This window comes from Simochromis diagramma, unplaced genomic scaffold, assembly GCF_900408965.1.
Source record: "Simochromis diagramma unplaced genomic scaffold, fSimDia1.1 OVJJ01000107.1, whole genome shotgun sequence".
Taxonomy (NCBI): Eukaryota; Metazoa; Chordata; class Actinopteri; order Cichliformes; family Cichlidae; genus Simochromis; species Simochromis diagramma.
Genome location: NW_024387209.1, coordinates 8,798,866 through 8,816,248, shown reverse-complemented (window position 1 = coordinate 8,816,248; position 17,383 = coordinate 8,798,866). Strand labels below are relative to the sequence as shown.

The following is a 17,383-nucleotide window of genomic DNA, read 5'->3' as shown; positions in this document are numbered from 1 at the left end:
AAGGCACATGAAAGAGGTGTGTATCAGGATGAGTACACAAATATGACAGATGCCTCCAAAGTCATCTAACTGAGTCACATAGTCAAGTTTCAGAAGTAAATACAGCATTCATGATAATCATTAAGTCTTAAAAGTGTTATAATATTGCAAATTACTAACTCTATGATAAATTGCATTATCATTGAAAGTTGAATTAGAGGTTATTATAAAGTTTAAACTATAGCTTAAATGCAGTACTGTGTGTTTTACTAGCATTTCATTGCAAATTAGGCAGTTGTTTCATGTATTAATTGCTTTTTACTGCTAATGTTTAAAAGGACTCCAACCTAATTCGAACAGTAGATTTTCCCTGACGCTCTTTGTTGCCTCTAACAGCATGTGGTCTGATTTCAATGTCAAGGACTTGAGTCAAATTTTCCATGAAAATCCAAAGAATGTGACATTTATGCTTATTCCCATTGCCTTACTCTGGCTCCCAGCACAAAGACTCAACACAAGCTCCACATACAGACAACAAAACAAACACAAAGGCTGTGGCATCGGATAGAACTTAGCTAGTGACACTGTTAGTGAGAAAGCAAACTAGGTTTAGCCAACTAGCTGCTAGTTAGGCATTATGTAATTTGTGTGAATTTGCAGATAAGTTAGGTGATATTGGCTATAAAATAGCTATATCTATGTAATGAAGCCCATCCTGAAATTTGGCCATCAGGGGAAAGCTGGTTAGCGTCAGCAGAGTGTTCGAGTCAAACTGTTTGGTTTTCAGGACCAAAACCTGATGCCCGAGTCATCTTTCTGGCTAACGGACAGTTGTAGCTTAAGGGTCAGAAAAAGGAAGTTAATGTGGAAGAGATTTAAAAACAAAACAAAACTAAAACTGAAATAAATAAATGAACATTTTATCCTGAAGACCACCAAATGACATAAGCTGTTGTTGGACAAAACTATTTAGAGTTAGAGACCTATAGTTCTCTGTAGTGACCTCACTCCTGAGTTTATAATCATTTTGTAAATCTTGCTTAAATTGTTTTTCAGAATGGATCTGTGGATGTTCTTTGGGTAATCACTTGTCAATTATAAGATGTTAGCCAAAAGAGGAGCACTTTCACAGTCAGAGCTGCACTTCTTCATCCTGTTGTTTTCTTTTTGTTTTTTTTTTGTAAATAAAAATGGCGTCAGAGGAAACACTCATATCAAGGCTTCATAACTGGACATTGGGTGACATCACAGTAGCTACGTTTTTGAATCTTTTATACTGTCTCTGGGCTAATGTGTAGCGCGTTCTCATACCTCAGCTGGTCATCTTCAACAAGCTGTTGCCATGCTATCACTGTGACTAGCAAAGTCATATATGAGTTGAAATGGCAGTTGGGGATGTAAATGATGTAAAGTCATAAAGTTAAATAGTATCGACTTTTCACATTGAAAGCCAACATGGGGGCAGTCAGTCAGCCAGCTAGATGTAACTTAGCTACATAACAAGTGCCTACCTGGTTGCTTCATCCAAGTCAACCTTGTTCTTTTACTGATACTTAATATACACACAGCTGGTCTCCTAGCTTTTGGAAAAATACATGAATAATAATCAAAGGCAGACTTGAGTGTGTCCACCGTTTTGGCCAATAAAGGTTTGAACGAACTGCCCGCAAAGACCACTTCACTTAGCAGCCATGGGTGTTATTAATAAATGAATAAGAGCTCCTTTAAGATCAGGCTTCCTACACCATTTCATAAAGGAGCGCAAAGCTTTTGCAGAGCTCACTGAATAAAAACAAGGACAGAGCACCGTCTGCCCTTCAAACCGTTTAAGATTTTCTAATGACCCGCAGAAGCCCTGAAAACAAGGAAACTGTTTCGCTACTTTGCAATGAGAAAGAGTTGGGAAGATAAGAGGCCGGTCATAGTTAACCACTTGGTGGGACACAGTGTGGCTGGTCTCAGAGCTCAGACAAGAGTCAAGCCTCAGAAAGAGACATTCCTTGACCAATTTAGACCATGTGACTAAAGGCTAGACAACCCACACACCCACACACAGACCATATCATTAAAATGGTCTGCCCCATACTGTGTAGATCTCCCTAGTGTTGATTTAACAGGCTCTGGGCTTCAGAGGTGTCCTTGTCAAATAGCATTAGTATGAATGCAAAGCTCCAGTGTATCCCAGCATTGTAACAAGATCAACAATGATTCAATTCACCTGTACGTGCACATGTATATCATATATATTAGAATGCATCTCTCGCCACATCTCTTTTGCTTCATGCAGACATAAAGATTAGCTCAGTGGACTCTGGCTGAAAGCCAGGCTTGAATGAAATGATCCTTCCCTGCAATATAATGCTCAGTCAATGCAAAGAAAAAGTCCTGCTAGAGCAAATGTAATGTATATGTTCACTTTTTCACAGGTGACTGCAACAATCTCAGAGACCCTAGGCACCCCGCTCGCTGGCATTAAACACTCTGTGTGTGTCAGCATTCAAATGCTTTACTTCTCAGGATGAGGATTATTGGATGTCGTAATCTAAAAATAAGTGTAACAGCTTCACAGCCCTCCACACTTCTCAGAGGGCTATGCACGGTGCGTTATCGTGAGGGATTACTGTGGGAGGTAGGTAGTGTGACTGCAGCCAGGCTCACGTGAGGAGCGGTTCAGGCAGCCCGTTTTGATTGGACGGCAGGATGCTCGCATGCTTTATCACAGGGTGAATTAAATCTTGCCAAGAGCTGACTCAAAGGGTGCTGTCTCTACTCTGGCGTGCCTTCATTCATCTCTACTGGTAAAGTAAGGGAGCATTAACAACATATCACGACCATGATACATTTAAGAATGCATCCTCGCTGGGGTTGAATTTAACATTCATTAGAAACCACATCCACCTGACGTTATGACAAAATTTGTCCTCAGTGAATTAATTATTCATTTATAAACATAATGTGTCTCGCTGCAATAATTCCTTCAGGATCTACAAGCAATTTCATTAGTCTGCCTTTTACCGCAATGCACTAATTGTCTTTGCCTTCAACCTGTCTGTCAGCACAGGCTGTACTTTCTCATAACCACAGCCTGTCAGAGCAAATGGGCTTAATCTGTTGCTAGACTTCAAAAAACATAAATAGCATGAGTGAATAACCCCCCCCCCTGGCAATTGCCAGGGAGGAAATGCCCTCACTCGGTCCATTACTTCACACCAATGACATTTCCACAGGGGAAGTGTGTGTGTGTGTGTGTGGAAAAGGAGAAACCTTACCTTGGTGCAGTAGAGCATCCAGACTTCATACAGTCTCTCGTTGGATGCCATGGTGCCAGTGAGGGGCACCCTCGGGCTGCGGTGTCCACAGAGGTCACTTCCCTGGTTGCTTCATGGTTCCCCGTCATGAGCTAAACGGCTTCATTGCTTCAGTGCTCATGACTTACCAACTCTGACAAAGGTGTGATAGTCCTTTTAAAAAGAGTGGGGAAAGCTGCGCAACGTGTTGAGGCAACAGCCTGATAGAGGGAGACTTTTAAAAAATATATTCCATGGCAAAGGAGAAATGTGAAGCCCCCGGAGTGCAATAGCTGGAATTGCTGGAGCAGCTGGGCCTCGACTCCCACTTTTTTCCCCCTCCCGGTTCTTCTTCTTGGAGGTATTCCCAGCAGCGTTTGCGCTATGAAGGATAACAACACAGACAATTACATATGATGGAGGCGGATGTTTGGTCACTGTAAGCCAAATGGCAAGGCTATCGACCGCAAGCAACAAAATACTTTCAGTAACGTTACTCCCTGTGTACTTTGAGCAGCCCAGCTGGCTCCGAGCTCAGATGTACTGTGGCGGTCAACTACGCGACAAAACACATACATATACACATGCCTATTTTCTACTGTGTGCTCTTCTGATAAGCTGAATAACTAGCGTATTCCGTACAGTCTCTTCGGCCACCCTGGGCAAACACTGCTGTGTAGTTAACCTTACCTGACCAAGCTCGCTATAAGCTAGCTGTCTGTCAAAAAAAAAGCCTTTTTCTATTTTTTAAGCCACCATTTCTCCTCCTCCTCATGTGACACAAACGCTTCGTCCGCCAATGCCTGCCCGGCTACAGAGGGCTCACATGAAAGTAATAAACCGATAAAAACACCAGAAATAAAAATAGACCTATCGATAACTTGCAGACCGCTCACCTGTGCAAAGAAAAGACCAACTGTCACTGACACCGTTTCCAGAGTAGTTGGTTTTACGTCCAGCGTCCGACAACAAGGACGCACAACGACTTCCTGTGGACTAACGCTTTGACTTATTTCAAAATAAGAGTCGACTGATTTCTATAAAATAAACACATTTTATTTAGCTCCAAAATTTGGAAAACACCGGTGTTACAGCTGCCAAAACTGTAAACACCTTCATAATCAAAATGTCATAAATAAAGTAGAATACTTTAATGAAACTAAAATAATTACACATAAAAAGCTAAATATAACACCATAAGGAGCTTATTAAGTTTATATGATGTTTATTTCAAGGGAGCCACAATTTTACTCTCCCTAAATGGAGGGTTGTGGTCTATCTTGCTGTCATAGTAGGCATATAGTACCATTTAGGAAAGTGTAATGGCTCGAAATAACAACATGTTCCTATAGTTATAAGAACTAAAGACACGCCTAATATGTAGTCCAAAGCAAAAGCAAGTGTAAAAAGGAATATTGTAATATTGTACTTTTATTAAACTAGACTTTACTTCTTAGTACTTCATATACTGTGTATAGTATAACAAGCGTAAAGGGGTGTTTTAATTTGGTGGGGGAACCGGATAAACAAGAGACTGCAGCGTCTAGCACGAAAATACAAAAACGAGCCACTCGAAGGCGTTCATGAAGGCAATGGTGGTTTTTTTTTTTTTACTTATCGTTTAAAAATGAAGCTGTTAAACAGTGACGAAATATGCTTCTGATGTATATGACACTATTCAGAGTATTTGCGACAGTTTTCACTCACTTACGTTGTCGATGTGGACCTACGTGGTTGCTAGGGGTTGGGTTACGGTCTGTTTGTTTTGATGTTCTATTGCCGCCCAGTGGAGCAGAGGAAAACTACAATTTTCAGACCTCTAGAAATGGTCATATGCAGAAAGAATTAATATTGCCGCTACTACTACTACTACTAATAATAATAATAATAATAATAGTAATACTAGTAATAGCAATAATAATTGATGTTCCTTCTGTCACTTAAATGCGTCGTGGGGGGTTAATGTGCATATGTCACGAGTTCACATCAGTGATACATTTATTCATTGAGAAATGAAGAGTCTTTATAATAACGTCTTTTTAATTTTTATGGTAGTTTGATTTTAATGGATCGAGTCAGAATACCAACCAAAAATCCAGAAAAATCGCATGACATTAACTTTATAAACTGATTTGCATGTCATGAGTGAAATAAGTATTGGCTACCCAAGAAAAAATGAATTATTATTGGAGGAGAAATCCTTGTTAGCAAGCACAACTCTAAGACGTTTCTTGTAGTTGGTCGCCATGTTTGGACACATCTCATGAGGGATTTTGGCCCACTCCTCTTTCCAGAAACTCTCTAAATTCTTTAGGTTTCCTGGCTGTCATAAACTTAAAGCTTTGGCTCTCTCCACAGAAAATTCTACATGACTGAGGTCAGGCCTGAGGCCACTCCATGACCCTAATGTGCTTCTTTAGCCACTCCTTTGTGGCCTTGGAGGTATGTTTTGGGTCATTGTCATGCTGGGTGAGGGAAGGAGGTATTCATCCAAGATTAAAGAGTACATGGCTCCGTCCATTTTTCCCTCAATGGATTGAAGCTGTACTGTACCCTTAGAAGAAAAACAGCCACAAAGCATAATATTTCCATTTCCGTGCTTGACTGTGGGAATGGTGTTTCTTGAATCATAGTCACCATTTTGCTTCCTCCAAGCATTTTGGTTTTGTCTGACCACTGATCATCTTCTCACCAAGCTTCTTGCTGATGGTCTTGTAGCCCATTCCAGCCTTGTGGAGAACTACAATCTCGGCCTTAACATCCTTTGACAGCCCTTTGTGCTTGCCCGTGGTGGTGGAGAGGTTGGAATGGAAAAATGGATCCTGTGGACAGATTTGCTTAATACAGTGGTTCCCAAATTTTTTTTGCTAGCCCCCCCTTTGTTTTACAATAAAAATGTTCGCGCCCCCCCCCCCTCCCGCGCGCGCACGCACGCACGCACACGCACAAACACATCCTCCAACTACACACACCCATATTTTGCTCCATTGCGGTTTATTTCACACCTCAAACATTTAGCAAACAATTAAGCAAATACAAGTAATCTGCAATAAATTACAGGTAGTAAGAAAGTAAACTACTAACTCTTTTACGCTACGTCCACACCTACACGGGTATTTTTGAAAACGCAGCTGTTTCGTCCACACGTAAACGGCGTTTCCAATCACCGAAAACGGAGATTTTTTTTTTTTTAAAACTCCATGTGGACGAGGAATACAGAGTTGGTCACCAAAGGTATGTGCCTTTTTTCACGTCACGCTGTGCGCCACGTTATTGTTTACATGAGATGAATTGCAGAATGGCAGATAGAGACAAAATACTGTTACTGTTAATCTGACTATCTTCAGGTTTTACACGCTTACATATACACACGTCCCTCCATTTAGAAAGGCAGAGGCGTCACGGTGTAATTATTTTAAGCATAGTTGTTGTTTTTCCCTGTGTAATAATATTCAACATTGCTATCAATACATTTTTCAAAAAATGCCTCTCTGTGCAAAATGGGTTTAAAAACATAAACAGCTGTGGGATACTGTTTGTCCCTGATTTGAAGCGAGGGAACAAATCGTGGCAGGATCAGCCTGATATGTCAGGAGTAGTTAGTCATTACAACAAGTGTTTGTGAACTAAAAATCAAGAATGTGGGATACTGTTTGTCCGTGATTTGAACAGCCCAGTGCTGCTCCCGATGAAGGGAAAACCAATTCTGCAGGGGAGACCTGGCACTTGTGTGCAGGTGAAGCCAAAGGGAAGATATGCTTCACCATATTTTCTAGTCTTTGGCTTAGAATGAAGTTGGTTTGGAAACATATTCAGCCATGCTTCATCTCCTGCTTTGCGTTTGTGTGGGCGCCCCGTGCTAGCAGTGTCCAAGCGTTTTGCCCCCCCTTTTTTTATACTGTGCACCCCCTGCAATGGCGGGCCCCACACTTTGGGAAGCTCTGGCTTAATATACATAATAAGTTGAGATCGGGAGTATCTGTAATTGATTGATTTAAATTCCTAGAGTCCTAAAACAAAGACACAGTGAAAAAGTCCTATCTACAGAATATATAAATGCATCACTTACAATTCTGAAGGATGAGAGCATCCCGCAGTTTTTCTGCTACAGGCTTAAAACATCCTCCATCCTCTCCTCTGCCATCCCTTCACTCTCCATGTCTTTCTATGCCACTATTATATGTCATTACATTTTCTTCTACTTACTTCTGTAGCTTGTGCATTGCTGTTAAAAGGGAGTCCTTTCTCCTCACACTTGCCAAGCGTCCCTACAAGATGATCAGCAGAACATCTATGAGAGAGACCTGTTGGAGTTCCCTCTAGTATTGTAGTACCTACCTAACTTTGAGAGAGCATTGCATATAATAACAGACCACTTTGCTACTCAATTTTCTTGAAGTTTGAAAAATAACCATCTAAATTTATTTGTTAGTATTAAATATGTCTCTCACAACGTAATGCAGCGTACTCACATTCAGAGTGTCGCATTCACCATACATTCATACAGTGCTTTATTCTATGACTTAAAGCACTTTATCTACCTAACATACACATAACATATTTTATAATCACCACTTAACCTAAGATGCATGTCTTTGGACTGTGGAAAGAAGCTGGAGTACTAAAAGAAAGCCATGCAGACACAGGGAGAACATGCAGACTCCACACAGAAAGGCCGCAGCTGGTAGGTTTGACCACATGGGACCTTGTTGCTGTGAGGCAACAGTGCCAACCATCACACCACCAAAAGACAAAAACTGCAAAAAGATTTATGACCACAAGTTGGCAAAACATTCGGTATCATTTTATAACACGTGTATATATAAGGCTCATACAGCTACCATATTTGATATGTACTGTAAGTCACAGTTTTCATACACAGTACACTTAATCACAGTTACAGAGAGATCACTGTATTCTAAATGCACGGTTCAGTAAAACAGAAAGGCATTATTGGAGAAGTGGTCATAGAGCACAGTAGAAATCTTCTTTCCATGATCGGGACAGGAAACTTTGTTTTTCTATTTCTACCTGTGGTTTCTAACTACTACATGGAACACTAGATATATTCTATTGCTCATGTATTCTATTGTTCATAGCACAGTTTGCCCCCCCCCTCCCGATGTATGACAGGTTTTAAGGGTACTATACAGGAACTCTATGTGCATATATGTTCAAGCCTACAGCAGGAATGTATTTACACAGCTGATTGTGGATGTGTTGTTTTGTTGTTCTGTTCTTTAAACAATGTAACCTGTGGTAAAACCAAAGAGTTTAATTTTTGAATATAAAAAAATAAGTATATGTCAACAATTATTTTTATATATATATATATATATATATATATATATATATATATATATATATATATATAAAATTTTAGGGAATAACCAAGGCCTCAATTTAAGAACTTTTCTTAAAATTTGGTGTCAACAAAACATTTAATAAAGAGTTGCCATGAAACAAACTAGCTCGCTACAGGCAAGCTAACTGGTATGCAGACTAACCTTTTTTTGGCTGTACAGTATTTTTTATGCTTTGGCAAAACAACCGTTTAAAGCTTGCCGGATTAGATATTAGCAGTTTCTGTTTGCATGAGTATAAAGGCAACTTCTACTGCCTTACTTTGTCACTGAAGAAAACTTGAACATTTCTAACACAGATGAATATATATGCACATATGTTTAAATCTCACGTAGTGTACCTTTCACTATTCACAGTCTAAAAACACAGTGCCTTAAAGTGGACCTATTTTGTTTTTTTCTATTCTTGGATTTGTATCATGTTAAAGTAATACCGTCATCCCAGGTTGTGAACACAGAGGAGTTAACGAAGGGCAGCCAGTCAGAACAAAATAGGCTTAAGTAGAATGGAAATGGTCAATTTTAGACACAACATGAACAGAGGAGTAGCACAAAAGCCCAGGATGAGACAAATAAGGGAGACTTTGAACTGCGAATCATGCAGAGGAACTCTATGGAGCTGTAAAAGAGCATAATAGGTCCACTTTAAAGAAAATTCAACACAAACATGATATCTTACAAAAAGTGGTTACTATTAAGAAATAACTTCTTGGTTGTACCAGAGTCACCCACCTGAAAGAAAAAATGCAAACATGGATATAACATTTTAAAAACAACAAAACTGCACACAAACATATGCACAACTGTTAACAGGGGGGGCTTTTATCTCAGAGGAAGTGCGTGATTATTAGCAAGCAACTTGTTTTTTTCTTATTCCTTTCGCTCGCTGACGGCCCATTATTATCGTTACTATAAAATCAGAGCAGCTTCTTTGTTCCAGCACTTTCACAATTGCCTCACCACTCTGTGACCCAAAAAGTCACCTTCAAAAAGCATAAAAAAAAGCTACAAAAACAATTTAAAAAGGCTCAGAGAGTTGGGTTAATAATAAAAATTAAAAGCACAGTAGAATTTGGCCTCATTGCTTTTCTTTGATTGTCTTGTGTTTGGCTTGCTAGTCAATGGAAGTGTAGATGCTGCAGTTAGGAGAAATCCCAAACAACCTCGGTGGAGTCGGCGGTGGCTGACGCTGGAGTGTGACAGGAAGGGGTGGGGGGGCTGGATACTGGAGGGTCCTCAGGACTGGCGAGGGGCACTGCTGGGTACATGAGACTGAGGAAGGAGTCACTGGTGTGCCTCTTCACCTGTAACAGAACAGAAAGTCCCTGCTCAAACATCAAGTTTTCAAAATAAAAGTCTACTCTTTTAAATTTATTGCCTTTGTTCTGTTTTTGGAGTTTTGCCTTTAAAGAAGACGTCCGACTGAAGAAACCCACCTGCTTGAAGAAGGCGTGGGTCAGCAGCTCAGATGCTGATGGCCTGTGGAAGACAAACAGAACCAACACCAGCATTAAAGTCTGTGTGTCTGTGCTGTAGGTGAATGTGGTTGTATTTCTTTTTAATTCCATCTGACTGCTGATTCACTAAAATCACCTGCGCTCAGGCTGCTGCTGCAGACACAGCTGGACCAGGTTGTGGAGGGTGGCAGAGTGGTTTTTGGGTCCGGGGCTTTGAGGTCGGTCTGTGGGAGGAGCAGTGGTGCTGTGCGTCAGGCTCCCCGTGGCCACACTCTCCCCAATGCCGGAGTCCACCCCAGAGCGCGACACCTTCAAACCCCCCAGCTCTCCAAGCGGGAAGGGAGCCACGTCCAGCAGGCAGCAGTGGGAACCACGCAGCTTCTGAAGCAGCATCTGAGTGGCAAGATTCACACACTGACACAAACTATAGACAACGATGTCAACATTTGTGTGTAGCTACACATTCTTCTAGAGCAGTTTAGGGTATAGCTGATTACCTGAGTGGGTGGCATGTCCTGGAAAGGCACCCTGCCGCTGACTAGCTCACAGGCCACAATGCCCAAACTGTAGATGTCTGACTTGACTCCATAACCGTGCAGGTCCTACTGAGGACAACACCAAAGAGGAGACGTATAACAGGCTAAATTTTAGTTAAAAAAAACAAACAAAACAAAAGCGAAAGAAAAAACAAACAAACATAATTTTTGTTGATTTTTTTGATCCAGTATTTGGTCCTCTAAATACTGTAATCTAGCACAGAACCTTCAACCATCCTACTGATCAGCCAATAGGAACAAAACTCGGCTTAAATGGAGATGGAATTAAAAAAAAGAGCATGTGTGTAGGGTGAGGAGCCCTCTTACACACACATACACGTTTGTTTGGCTATTGTTGTGTGGACTTTATATGTAGCCACTTTGACTTTGACCACTGGACTATCTTGGTGTTTAGAAAACAAGCGAGGAGCTCACTGATGAAGTGGCATGCTCACCTGTCCTTTTTAGGGAACATCTGCAAATTTTAGCTAATAAAGCATATGTTTACAGTCTTCCCAAAGTGCTGCACTAGTAAGATCTGATCTGATATCTTTGTGTTGGTGTTGTTTCTGCATCATCATTGGTCATTTTAACTGACCAATCATGTTGTCTGACTATTCAGTTAGGATTAGCCAAGAAGTTAGCTAATGCTATTAAAAACCCAACCGCTCGTGGCAGATGGCCCCGCCCCTCCCTGAGCCTGGTTCTGCTGGAGGTTTCTTCCTGTTAAAAGTTTTTCCTTCCCACTGTTGCCAAAGTGCTTGCTCATATGATTGTTGGGTTTTTCTCTGTATGTATTATTGTAGGGTCTACCTTACAATATAAAGCGCCCTGAGGTGACTGTTGTTGTAAGTTGGCACTGTATAAATAAAATTGAACTGAATTGAAAAGCCATCATTAGCAAACCTACATGAATAACCTAAATTTGGCTAACAGGAACCTAACTTGATAATATTTGTATCATATTGTATAAACTAATAAAGAAAACACCAGAAATCATTTGTTCCAGAAGAGAATTTTCTATAAACAAAGGCTCCATACAATCTGATTGGTCAGATGCAACGTTTAACAACACCAACATAGAGACATGAGATAGTCTCACTGACTATTGCATTATTTTAAAGTATGAATCATGCAAGGTATGGCAGAGCAAAAATCTGGGGAGCTGGGGATGTGCAGAATTCACTTTGAAGGGGAAGCATGACACCGACCTGTCGCAGTAGTTCAGGGCTGAGCCAGGGCAGCAGTGCCGGGCTGTGGTGGGGCATGTCGAACACGGTCCTCATCCTCTTGCCCTCACGCATCATACTGTAAACACTGTGGAGCCCTGAGAGGTAAACACGCCCCTCCCCTGACAGCAAGATATGACTGGCCTTCACCCCTCTGAGAGGACAGATACAGGCGTAAAAAATACACATTACAAAAGATACAAATACTCTTCCCCTTCTAACACATATGTTGTCTTATAGTTTAGCTTTATAGTGTCTTGTACATTCCACTGACCGGTGAATGTAGCCCATCCGGTGCAGGTATTCCAATGCTTTGAGCACACCGTACAGCAGGTACGCTATCAAGGATTCACTCATTCCATCTGGGAAATATGTCCTCAGTAAAGTATCTGCAGAACCTGCACAGCAAAGCAGAGGGAAGAGACCAGTCGAACAGCTAATTATGGAGCTAGTGCTAGAATTATAAAAATCACAGCACAGGAAAAATAACAAAAAAAGCCATGAAAGCTTCTACATTAGGATAAAAAGCTGTGGATGTGTGGTTGTGGCTGACCGTAGGCCATGAGCGGTGTCAGGACCCACAGCTGGCAGCAGGAGCTGAAAACCAGGCGAGAAGTCAGCAGGTTGGGGTGACGGAAGAGACGGGACAGCAGTACCTCATTCTGGGATTTAATCAGAATCAGAATCAGAATCAGAAAGGGTTTATTGCCAGATGTTGAGGAGGTTTACAACATTAGGAAATTGCTGCAGTGCTTCAGTGCAACATACTGTCATAAAAATATAAAAATAAGAATAAGAATTAAAAGTGCTAAGTGGATAGATATATACATGATATATACATGATATATACATTTAATATAGAAATATCCAGTGGATAAAGACACATGTACAACCGCGTATATCTCAAATACATGACAGCATGTAGGGCTGCAATCACCATGAGCTGCAGAAGCTCCTCCTCGGTGCACTCGTCCAGGTTGGTCTGTTTGACGGCCACCAGCTGGCCAGTAGGGATGTGGCGAGCCATGTTCACCTGGCTCAGATTATTGAAGCCCCGTCCTGTGACACAGTGAGTTGGCATGAAGTGAATTGCACTGCTATTTTTTTTAAGATCTTTAACTCATTTTTATGCTAGGATGTGTGTCCTTACCCAGCTCTGATAGTAGCTGGTAGTGGGCCGGCTCGGCCGACAACCCTGTGATGTCATCGCCACCCGCTGGGCCCTGCAGAGTGTACTCAGAACCGTCACAGCTCTGCAGAGACGTACACACAAACAAGGCCAGCAGAACAGAAAACAAACATGATTCAGGAGAGAGCATACACAGATTAAAATGTACAGGAAATCATCTGCGACCTTCATTAGTCCTGACTGTCTTCATATTTGGCTCCTCACTCTCAACACTATATGCTGTTTCTGTCATAACTCGTGCAAAGTCTAAGGTTTTTTTTGGCAAATGGCTTTTCAAATAGTGCAGAGGTGCCACTATGTATTTAAGAGGTTAAGAAAAGTCATGCAATACACAAATTCCCCAAATAAATCATTAGTGTTTATAAGCACAAATGTGTATATGTTGCTAACAAAATTAGTTTGTTGAAGATTTTATAAACTTGCGAGTCTTATTAACCTTACGGACATGTAATCGACACAGACTGTATCCTGTTCTCTGGTGCTTATGAAGCAGTGTTGGTGCTGAAATGTGGAACAAGCCTGATGGAAAGACTAAAAAGCTTTTTGACCGAACCATTTTATCCTGAAAAGTCTGACTTTGGGTGTCTCTTCATATCTAAGGTATTTAAATCACTGTGATAGTCCATCAATATACAAAAAACAGCAGACTAAAATACTAAAGAGAGGAATCCCTGGAAGTATGTCTGTTCTGTTTCAGATGACATCAGAGTTTAAGCACTGAATAAAATCTACCTTTGTTGATACTAGCATGCCTAAACAGCTATGCGAGAGAAGATAAATAAGGCGCAAGGGTGTAAAGTCTCTGAATAACAACAGAAGTGTATGAGGTCAGCAGGGACGGAACAATGGTTTATCCTGGAACACCACAGCTAAAGACATCAAGTACATGTTGTGTAGTAAAAAATGCAACAATTGCTTTGAAAAAAATAGAGCAAATCAAAGTCAGTCTTCACAATTTACAACATTCACTACTTTGTAATATTTGAATGCATCTCTTCTGCAAAAAAGAATCATCATTATTCTGTTATTTTCACTTTTTCCTAATTATTTCATTTAAATGTAAATTAAATGCAACGATTGCCTGATTCAAGCAATCCCATCTTTGCATACAACTAAATATCTGTAAGGTTTTAAAGGGAATGCAGTCGAGCCCAGAGCAGAAGGAAACATTCATTTACATATTTGACGAGTCTCAAATATGTTTACCATGAACACAGCACCGATGTGTTCACTGAACATTTTCCCACTAATTTCTGTACTGACTGCACTGAAATTGTTCCAGTTGTGTTCACAAACTGGAAGCAAGCAGCTAATGTAAAATAATACCAATGGGCAGGATTTCCTCCTGTCCTCCTCCATTTGTTGAGCCACCAGCTGCCACTTAACCCTACAATCTTCTCCATCTACAACCTCAAAGAGATGAAGTGTCACAGTGACATTGGGTTTCTATTTTGCTCCACACTGTGTGAGGTGGCTGCCAGCAGGTGGCGCTGTGACACAGAGAGGAACAAAGGGGAGGGAGTGAGGGGAGGATGCTTGGGAGTATTAGTGATGCAGAGGCTTTCTGGGGATGTCTGTTTCACAGAGACACTTGCGTATGTCTTGGACTGATTTCAGGGAAACACACTCCACCCCAGGATTTACTCTGCATCAGCAAGAGGAAGTGATATCACACATTAGCTGTACATTCATAATTATTATTAAGTTGCTAATAATGCATATTAAATATAAAGTACTCAATATAGAAGAAAGCATCTAGACTGGAAAATTTTAATGTTTTTGGTGAAGGGGTGGGGGAAGGAGCTTTGGAGTAAAGTCTGATGATGTCATAGTAACGCCCCAAAACCTGAGGGTATAATATAGCAGAGCATTCAAAATGTAAGAAAAAAAAGTTGCATCATGGGAATTGTAGGATGCTAATTTATTGGAGCCTCAGGTATTATTATTAGAGTTAAAGGGAACCTATTAAGCTACATATTGATTCACCAATGAATGACCACATTAAATACGGTCTAATGAAGTTTCTAATAATGTGGTGAGTGCATGTACACTTATCAGTGTATTTTTGGCCATCTAGGAGGCACAAATCTTCAGACTGCTGTAAATGCTGAATAAGAATTTAAGTCAATCATATGTAAATTTAGGCTGTTATAAACATGGCATAATTACTAGCTTGGTATACAAATATTTGAAGTGTTGTATAATGTGGTGTAGGGACTTGTACTGCACACTTGTACTGTTCTGCAGGTCTAGTCAGTCTAAACATATTAATGTAGTCATGAGCAACCTCAGTTGCCTACCAGTCCTAAAGCAACCTGTTTGTTTATATATATTTCTACAAGGATAATTACATTGAGACCTAATTTTTCTAATCTAATCTTTCATTTTAATTTCAAACTTCAAAGAGAAAAAAATGAGGTTAGAAATTAGCATAGTAGGTCATCTTTAAAATGATTTCATTCTCTTTTAAAACTGTCTTTAACAAGACTGAGTAAGTAATAAGCAGCTCCAGACAGGTGACAAAGTGTGTGAATGTGTGTGTGAATGGGTGGATGACTGGATATGTAAAGCGCTTTGGGGTCCTTAGGGACTAGTAAAGCGCTATATAAATACAGGCCATTTACCATTTTACCAAATGATAATACGATGAAAGAGCATCAGTGTGACGCCTGTCTCCATGCTGACAGAGTCTTGGCTACTGACCAGGAACTGGTGGCTGATGTCCTCATAGCGCTCCTCTATGTCCATGGGCTGGACCTGAGCGTGGGAGATGCAGGAACAGTCCTAGTGAAGGAGGGGGAGGAGGAGCACATGTGAGACATGCTCTAAAGGAAGAGGAGGAGGAGGAGGGGGGTGGAAAGTGTAGGGTGATGTGCTGCCAGGCAGCGCGGGGGATTGGATAGGGTCAGAGTGAAATGAGGCAGAGAAGCAAGCACAGGGGAAGTAGAGGCCATGGAGGCACTCTCACCGGGGCTTTTATCGGAAATGGTGAATGGAGAAAGAGAGTTAGAGTGATGGTAACAGGCAGCAAAGAGGCAGCTTATGTGTCCCAAAAGAGTGAGAGAAGAGCTGCATACATAATCAGATGCACCATTTAGATGTGAGGGATGTGCACAGGTAGCCAGTATTAATATCTAACCTTCTCAGATTTACATGTATAATAACAGACTGACTGCTCGTGTTACTCACAAACTAACAAAAAACTGATTTGAAATCGGCTGATGCCAAATGCATTTCTGAATGTCTATACATTAGACTGATTGAACTCAGAATGTCCCAGCACCGGCTTGAGACAACTGATTCGTGACTATACAAGTAACAAGGTACCCATTCAGCTACACCAGAGGGCATCAACCAAGCAAAACCACATGCGGAGCGATATTCTTACCAAGAAAGACATGGAGTCCTTTTGGCGATGGCAAAACCACAGACTCGGGCATTCATCCGCTCGCAGGCTGCAGGAGACCGATCGCGATGGAGAGAGAGCAGCAATGTAATGTGAGACACACCGAGAATCTCCCCCCACCACCCCACACCTCCACTAGACTAGAAAGCAGCCAGCAGCAGCATTACATCCAGCCTCGGCCATTCATCCATCCAGGCTGCAGCTTACCTGGCTGCATCAGCTGATGGAAATGGAAAAAGTGTCCCCGTTCAGGAGAGTCGCTGTTTTAGCTTTGGGGAAAACTGAGGGCTGGGGGTGATCCTGGAAAACAGAGTGCTCTGTAATTAACGTCTTTGTTTATAGTTCTTTCTTTCTTTCTTTCTTTTTTAAAGGTCGTCCTCATGTCATATTTCGCAATCAAATTCATCCCCACTTCAAGGTTACATTCACTGCAGCCATTTCAGTAAAAGCAGTGGATGATTATTATTCTATTGTCGTCCATTAATTAATATGCCTGTTAAGCTAACTGTCACATTTTAGCTAGATAATTAGTTGTTGCACGGATTAAATATTAAATTATTAAATATCAGGACATTTATGGGAGCTTTTGTTTTGGTAGCGAAGAACATTCATACAATATATATATTTGGCTGGTTGAGCATTAAAGTAAAACCTGGCAGTTATATGAGGAAAGAAACGGAGCAGCTTACCTTCACCCCACAGCAGCTCCGCGCTTTCACATAAACAAAGCAAAAACACCAAGGACACCCCGCTATGCTGAAAGACTTAGCGTTTACAGCTCACACCGCTCCTTCATTTTGTATAACTTTATGGGAAAAGTAACGAGTTTTACTGTCAATGACAAACCGCAAAATAAGCCACAGCGAAAATGTTTTGAGAGGACTTTTAATTTGACACAGACTGCTGACGCTGAATAAAGACGTCATTAGGCTTTCTG

The 17,383-nt window shown here is 41.0% G+C and overlaps 2 protein-coding genes across 4 annotated transcripts in view; both read right to left on the bottom strand.

Annotated features, from left to right (window-relative positions):
• Positions 1 to 4,287, bottom strand: part of nbeal1 (neurobeachin-like 1) — a 63,256-nt gene extending 58,969 nt beyond the window's left edge. For both annotated transcript variants that reach the window (XM_040051818.1, XM_040051819.1), the window contains exons 1-2: positions 4,163 to 4,287; positions 3,249 to 3,648 (exon numbers count right to left, since the gene is read on the bottom strand). In XM_040051818.1, the coding sequence (XP_039907752.1) occupies positions 3,249 to 3,299 (51 nt within the window). In that variant the 5' untranslated portion in view covers positions 3,300 to 3,648; positions 4,163 to 4,287. The remainder of the gene's footprint in view (positions 1 to 3,248; positions 3,649 to 4,162) is intronic.
• A 3,734-nt stretch (positions 4,288 to 8,021) lies between these two features.
• On the bottom strand, positions 8,022 to 17,347 carry stradb (STE20 related adaptor beta). Of its 2 annotated transcripts, XM_040051449.1 has the most exons (13): positions 17,136 to 17,347; positions 16,654 to 16,746; positions 16,429 to 16,495; positions 15,744 to 15,824; positions 13,002 to 13,104; positions 12,789 to 12,910; positions 12,405 to 12,513; positions 12,126 to 12,249; positions 11,834 to 12,005; positions 10,584 to 10,688; positions 10,223 to 10,479; positions 10,066 to 10,108; positions 8,022 to 9,933 (listed from the first exon to the last, which is right to left on the bottom strand). In XM_040051449.1, exons 3-13 carry the CDS (start codon positions 16,438 to 16,440, stop codon positions 9,772 to 9,774), a joined length of 1,290 nt encoding a protein of 429 aa, XP_039907383.1. In that variant the 5' UTR covers positions 16,441 to 16,495; positions 16,654 to 16,746; positions 17,136 to 17,347; the 3' UTR covers positions 8,022 to 9,771. The 2 variants fall into 2 exon arrangements, with proteins under 2 accessions (XP_039907383.1, XP_039907384.1); XM_040051450.1 differs by lacking the exon at positions 16,429 to 16,495.
• Between the last annotated feature and the right edge of the window lie 36 nt (positions 17,348 to 17,383).